General features: G+C 36.6%; 1 protein-coding gene across 1 annotated transcript; it reads left to right on the top strand.

Moving 5' to 3' along the window:
• On the top strand, positions 1–7,582 carry LOC146469725 (neural cell adhesion molecule 1-like; the record flags this gene model as incomplete). Its single annotated transcript, XM_085122845.1, has 7 exons — positions 1–400; positions 2,053–2,310; positions 2,907–3,179; positions 4,317–4,622; positions 5,220–5,510; positions 6,441–6,731; positions 7,553–7,582. Coding segments are annotated over exons 1-7 (1,816 nt in total), but the record flags the coding sequence as incomplete, so codon positions are not given.
• Positions 7,583–7,857: the final 275 nt, after the last annotated feature.

Genomic DNA, 7,857 nt, shown 5'->3' with positions numbered 1-7,857 from the left:
TTTTAATAATCACTCGTTTCAGTAAAAGGTGCCATGAAGTTTACTTCACTTTATGGAGGAACAAGTGTGTATGGTTCTGTTGGCTCTTCAGTTACATTTATTTGGAGCTTTTCTGGTGGAGTTGGGACAGTTCATTGGGGAATCAAGGAGCCTGCTGTTATTGCTATAAAAACCAGACTAGTGTTTCTTTCCAGTACCGGTGCAGTACTGGCACTTGCAGTTGAAGACCCTTACAATGGACGTGTAAATGGAAGCTATCATGGCGATGCATCCTCTGGCCAGGCAATCTTTACGCTTAGCAACATCAGAAAGGATGATAAAGGATTATACGTTTGCATGATAACATCGACTGATTTAGCCCCTACCATAAAATTAGACTTTGTGGAGTTGATCATTGAAGGTGGGTAGTTACACATGCATGATGCTGGAAATGGAGTGGTAAATTGAGTTTATTGCCTTAAACAAGGTATTTTCAAAGGAGGTACGCTGGAGAACATGAATTCGCGAAGAAATAGCTTCTTGTTGCAATTTATGGTAGATATATGAGCAGTTTTTGAGTCATCAACTCTCTTTAGATTGGAAACGTTGAAAAATTAGAGAGATCAAGTTAAGACTATCTAGTCGTTTTTTGCGACGGGTCACATTTGAAAATGACGGCATCAAGTCTCGTTATTTCACAACTGCAATGTTTTTCACTTTATTCTGTGATTGCAATAACTTATTGCAATCACAGAGCTAAAATGTTTTCCACTTTAATATTAGCTCTTCTTGCCTCCTTTGAGATTTAATATTCTTTTGAGTTTTGAGGATAATAACGAGTTAAGAAAGTCTAGTTTGAATACGAACAAAAGAATATTAAAGTGGTAGCCATTTTGGAATAGGCTGTATGAAAATAAAGTGTATGTTATGATTTCCCAGGGAACTAGCGAGACCATTTTTATACGTTTTAAAGACGCTATCATCATCATCATCATCATCATCATCATCATCATCATCATCATCATCATCATCATCATCATCATTATCATCTCATCATCATCATCATCATCATCATCATTATCATCATTATCACTATTATCAACACATGTGTTAAGCATCGGCTCACAAAATTAATGAACGTTTACCTCGAATTAAGAGCAAAACGCGCTGATTGGAGGATGATGTGATTTTTGCTAAAATGTGTCGAAATGAAAGTTAAATAAATGCCGTTACATCATCGGGAAATTTTTTCGTGGTAGCGAGAAGAGTAATACATATTTTAATCCGTGTTATATGTAAAAGCCAAGAAAGAATTAAGCAACCTCTAATGAAGCCAAGAATGAACAAAAAGGAAAGAAAACAAAAACAACAAAATAAGTATAGATTAAAAAAACTGGTAAGAGCTTACGGCCTGAAGCTTTCCTTTGGCTTCGGAACCAAATTTCCGTGGACCCGAGGTATCCCTGGTGTCCTCGTGTTTTAGTAAGTGCAGTTGAAATATACAGTTTGTATGTCTGGTCTTGGTTGCTAAAGGAGCTGGTAACTTCATCCAGCGGATAAGTGGCTAGCTAGTGGATAAAAGGAACCTCAACTCAGACGTTTTATTTACTGGGTGGCTATTTCCGAACTGCCACTACCCCCCTCCCCCAGCCCCCTTTCCCGGGAAAGGGAGCAAAAAATAAACAACAACAACAAAAACGGCCAAGAAAGGGTTAAGAAACCTGGGTTTAAGTTTCAAAACCATAGGATCACGAGCGATAGCCTAGTAATACAAATTTACAGTCACAAAAGAATCCACTTAATCCAAAAGTAATTTGGACAGGATCATCAAATACTTAATGAAAGTTTCAAAATCTTAGTGTATGAAAATAATGTAATAATAATCAATTGCCAATTGAAAATATCATTATCATTATCATTATCATTATCATTATCATCATTATCATTATCATTATCATTATCATTATCATTATCATTATCATTATCATTATCATTATCATTATTATTATTATTATTATTATTATTACTATTATTATTATTATTATTATTATTATTATGTCCTTGAATTTTCAGAGAAACCGACCATCACTCATCCAACTGCAGCAAATGTCAGCTACAATAAGGGGAGTCCTGTTAATATCAGTTGTGAAGCGTCGGGTAAACCAATTCCTGACTTGAAATGGATCCACAATGGACAACTGAAGAGTTCTGGGTCTACAACAGCATATCTCACTTTCAGTGCAATCGGCAAGGCAGATGCAGGAATATACACATGTAAGGCCAACAATACTGCGGGGAGTAAAGAGAAACAACTGAATCTTGTAGTTAAATGTAAGTACCTTTCTACTAGTAGCCCTTACAACCCTGCTTTCAGACATAAAAAACGACATGCGTACTGAAAAAAAAAATAGAACCTTAAAATTAATGCAAAGATCAGAGGGAGTTAAAGTCAATTGGAAAGTTTAGGTGAACCATAGGACACCAGTTCAAATAGTTCTCTCAAACTCTCGAGAGTGACAAATCGCCCCTCTTTTATGTATTTATATTATAAAAAAAGGCTTAGAAAATTTGTGCTAAGGCAGATGTCTATGACCACTCCTCGATAAGCAACCCCATCGAAAGAGCTAGGGTACAAATATCAGAGCGTAACACGTATATGTAGATCCCTTAGGTAAAAAAAATTGACTGACTGATTGAACTAAACAAAAAAAGTAAAAACAAAATGTTACTAAACCGAATATTTCAATTAAAAGAAGGTGGACTTTTTCACGAAAGGAGACATATTGAGAGAGATATCCACCAATATGCCTCCTTTGTTAATGGAAATTTCCCTGCAAATTCATGCCATCGGTACATGTTATCTTTTACTCCAATTTAACTAGTATTCTTACTTAGTTTGTGACCACAGCGATTATTTTAATCAACAGACCCAGCTACCGTAACAAGTGCTACGCCCCCAACAACCAAGTCTTGGATTAAACAGATAGTTACGTTGAAGTGTGTGGCCGATGGTTTTCCAACGCCAACCATAACATGGAAAAAACCAGACGGAACTGAAGTTAGAAAAGTTACAGCCACAGACAATATAGCGGATATAGAGATGAAAACTGATGAGGACTTTGGACAATATACATGTGAAGCTAAAAACGAGGCAGGTCCTTTTGATACACGGACAGTGCAAGTGCAAGTGCAGCAAATAAGTAAGAACAACAATAAAACGTTTTACTACGTAAGACAGGATCTGTTCCACTGGTAGGTAGCTATAGCCACTTAGGTGACCGGTATAAGAAATGTTTCCATTCTATTATGTGCACGTATCACAGACGATTGTACAATAAAAGCAGCCTACTGCAGTTATACATATCTGTAGATATTCGGGTCATTACCCCTTGGGGCCGAGGAAATAAGTCAAGACTGCAGTTATACATGAGTACATTTTATGTCTAGATGTTGCCCAATTCGCCCTCTTCGGAAAGGTACGTTTTATTTAATTTTTTTTCTTAGACTCTTCTTAGAATCAGGCTGAGAGGTGGTATTGAGTGTTGAGTTGGAAGAAGCATATCACCAGCAACTTCCGACTCACATACAATCAATCGACTTCAAGTTTTATCGTATTACTTTGGAAAAGCACTTACAGTGTAGAGCCAAATAATATTCTTTTACCAGATTAAAGATTTAGAGTACATATTAGAATCCCATGTAACCTTGTGTAAACCGTCCCAAAATCTAACAAGATGGCCTTTAAGCCAATATTTGCATTGTAGTGTTTTGTTTTATTGTGTCGTTTTCTTGTGTTTATTTTTGGGTGAGTTGATAATTCAATGTAGGAGTGTTTCACACAGCGTTGGAGCTTTTTCCCCTTAATAGGGTTGATTCGTGTATATTACAAGCTGAATTTACCTAAAATGTATCTTGCTCTTTGTACACTCCCGGTATTTTAATTTAGACTTTTATAAATTGATGTCACTCAGTACTCAGTACTCAGTATTATTGATACTTTACTTAACTCTGTTTAACTTTATTTTTGTGTGTATTTATGTGTGTTTGTTCTTGTGTCCTTGACCTTAACATTTAAATATCTTTTCTTACAGCTGACTGCCTGGCATTTTTAACTTCAAAGTTATTTCGGGCAGCCAGCACCCCTATCATCTATTCTATGTATATATTTATATTTTCTATTGTAATTATAATGGGTGGAATAAGGTATTGTTGTTGTTGTTGTTGTAGTAGTTTCGCTAGAGTAAGTTGATGAGGACTCAACAACTACATAGCATCCAAACGTGTTTTCATTTAATATAAAATCAACATAATTGTTGGTTCTTTTTTTTTTCTATTAGAGGCACCTGGCTCACCGAGCATTACCTCAAGAAATGAAGACATTCAAGCGACTTCAATTAATGTAAAATGGACTGAGCCAGCTGATGGAGGGAGTCCTATAACAGCCTACCGAGTGGTCGTACTACATGGCAAAATTGAAATAAGGAATGAGAATATCACTGATATTAACTCTAGGGTGTTTAAAGCTAGAGCTAAAGTTATTGAACGTCTGAACATTAGCACCAACTACACTGTGAGGGTCTTTGCCAGAAATTTTGTTTTTGAGGGAGAAGCCGGTGAAAAGACAATCAGGACAAAGTTTCAAGGTGAGTATTGTTGAAAGGCTTAGCGTTACACATAGGGGCTGTCATGAATAACCTGCTCCATTTTGTTTGGGTATTTCATTGCGTTAATCCTGTTCACCACTATGTACGGTATTTCTGGCAGGGTCAAAAATGTGCCCTCTATGACTGGTGGGATATAGTTGATTATTTGTGTCTCTCCATAATAACAATTTCTAAAATTTTCAGGCAGAAAAAAATGCGAGATCTGTGATCAACCAAATATGTTTATTAAATTTCCACAGTGCACGTACCAGGCTCTGGTTATAATTGATACAGATCAAGACACGGAAAGCTTTCATTTACTCATTTCGTTTTATTTTTTATGAGCAAAACATTTTGGTTGGAACGGTTTCCATAAAAACAGTGTTCAGCAGCCTTAACTAAAACGTTTGACGGAGAACTTGCTCAAACGGGATTTCATAGAAAGGACGCCTATGATAAATTCTAAATATCGTGTTTGACTGAAACGAAATTAAACCGAGTATTTATGGAGACATTAGTTCAAGAGGTTGGTCATTCATGAAGATTCAACAGAATGTGTGTTCTTTTTGGTGAGTCCTCGTCTGTTTTGACAATTAGGAATCCCAGCTGCCGCAGAAATTATAGACTTGCCTGCAGAGACTATGGAGCCTAAAGTAACAATAAAATGGAATAAGGCTCAGAACAATGGAGCACCCATCACGCAGTACAATGTGTACCGACGAATTGTGACTGAAGAATGGGAGAAAGTTAGCGAAAATCCTCCAGTTCGTGCTGTCAATGTTTCGTTCGAAAAAGGCAAGGAGTATGAAGTTGTAGTAACAGCCACTAACAGGTTTGGTGAGAGCCTGAAAGAAGACGATAAAATCAAGAAAATCAAGGTGTTGGGAGGTAGGTGCATCCCAGAATATACCGGGTATTCAAACCCCGCACAAGTAAAGCTGTAGGGGCCACCCAACATTGATCAGCCATTCACAGGTCACGTCTACAACAAAGACGTCTGGCTTTGGTAGCTTGTAAGCGAATCAAAAACGAGAGCATTTCTCTAAATTTCAAAGTGTCGGTTTTTCTTGTGGCCCCGGTTGAGTTCGTTACACTGTAATTTAGCGGTTGGAAAAAAAATATACCACACTATACTATTTTCGCACAACAGCAATGACATTGTTGACATTACATGTAACAGTAAGTGTAAACTTAAAAATAAAAAAAAAAAGGTGGGATTGATTAAAAAAGTACTTCTACATGATCTGCGCATTTCAAAATGTAATTGTTTTATTTGTCTTAAGAGTAAGAAAAAAATGATTTGAGATGAGTGAAACTGCATGCACTGCTTTCCAATAATTCTCCGTCTTATTTTTATTAATGAGGTGTTTCCTTCCTGTCCTAACAGTCTATAATAACGTTAATTTTTATGACTTGCTTCTCGGATTTTTTAGATACGATAATCGGTTGTAGGTGGCCAAATGTACCATATACCACCATTAATAAGAATAAAATAATGTAAAACCACATTTACACAAGGCACGAATGTGCTGTAACGTTACGGTTCTCACGGAAGTGTCTAACGTACGGTGTGTTTTCTGACCGCTGCTCTTAATGCCTGGCTTTATTTCAAGCCTACATAGTCTCAAGTAAAGCTTAAACTCCTTCTAATGATAAATCGCTATTTATAAGGAGAGCAGTAATTTTGGTATTCATCACCCATACAAAGTTTCATCATTCCTTTCGGGTTGTATTATTATTATTACCACTGGTCATTAATTAATGGTCATTTATATGAAATAGCATGGTCACTTTTTCAATATTTCAATGTCCGTACAGATGTTCCAGATCTTGTAGTTTTTGAAGCAGATGCAAATGATGACGAAGTGACCTTGAAATGGAAAGAACCAGGAAATAATGGAGCTGCCATCACACAATACTCCATCTACCAAAGAGTCGTAAATGATGAGCAGTGGACGATGGTGGCAGTTATAAATGATGTTTCCAAACGTGAATTTGTTGTTACAGTGGAGAAAGGCAAAAAGTATGAGTTTGTGGTTACCGCTACAAATAAATATGGGGAAAGTTTAAAGAACAAAAACTTGATCGAGACGGTCAACACAAAGGAAGGTACGTGACTTAAAATTATGATGTAAATGACTTTTGATGACTAAAACTGTATGCACTGATTTTTGAGATGCGCATTAGAAATGCCGAATCCAGGTCAAGCGGGAAACGACGAGGAGTGTCAACCTTTGTAGGGACTACGACTAACAAATCTAGGGGAGTTTAAAAGACAACATTAAAAAGGTCGAATTGTTGGAAATGAGTGTATGAATTGCTTTTTTGACTGGGTCGTAAATGTAGTACAATGCATAGTTATCTAGTTCGGATAAGAAACAGCCAAGTATTTATTTAGGATCGTTAGTTATCAAAACGTTTCTTATTCAAATATATTTGAAGTTCAATTTTATGTTTCGTTTTCTGTTGGTTAAAGCTAATAGTTGTTGACATTTGACGCGAATCTTTAAGGCATGTGATCCAGGTGCCTTTCAAGCCTTATTGAAAATATTATCTTTTACTCTGAATAACGGCTGATTTTTCCCTTTTATTTTAATTTGATCTATATGTAAGATAAAAAGCTAAAGCCAATCACAGTATGGGTTACTTCCCTTGTTGCCAAGTTATTTGCGAACACAAACAAGTTATTCGTGTGAGCGATTTCAAGCGGGCAATTTCGTCAAAACTACATCTATATTAATGATCTGTTTTCTGAGCTTAATCTCCTTATAAAATTATGCAGAAAGTTGCATTTGAAGCCTTATGTGTCATTTCATGGTTGCAAGTTTCATTCTTTTAAAAACCATCATAAAAGCTCACCCCTACAACCCATTTCCTTCTTTAGAAACTGTTTTCTAACACGTTGAAATCTATATATCTCATACAAATAGGTGATAGTAAGCATCCGGAAAGTCAAACAGGTGAGTATATTACCGTTCCCTGTAAATTGGATTTTAAACAGTTAAGAAATTATGATTAACCGTGAGTTCAGATTTCTCAGCATTAGATATGTATGCTACGTGTAACCACATGGTCAGGACCTCACATTTAAAACCGCGCAGTTCCATTACTTCCTCCCTCCCTCCTCCCCTTCGGCGACAATTTCTCTTCTGGTTTGCTAAGATGAACACTTAATTGTCCGAGCAAAATTATTTTCCCCAAAACTCCATGCCCGGCAATGGGTGGGAGCTGCATG

The sequence above is a fragment of the Pavona decussata genome, unplaced genomic scaffold, assembly GCF_977016875.1.
Source record: "Pavona decussata unplaced genomic scaffold, jaPavDecu1.1 SCAFFOLD_119, whole genome shotgun sequence".
NCBI classification, from domain to species: domain Eukaryota; kingdom Metazoa; phylum Cnidaria; class Anthozoa; order Scleractinia; family Agariciidae; genus Pavona; species Pavona decussata.
The sequence above is the reverse complement of the archived record's forward strand: the minus strand, read 5'-3'. Positions and strand labels throughout refer to the sequence as shown.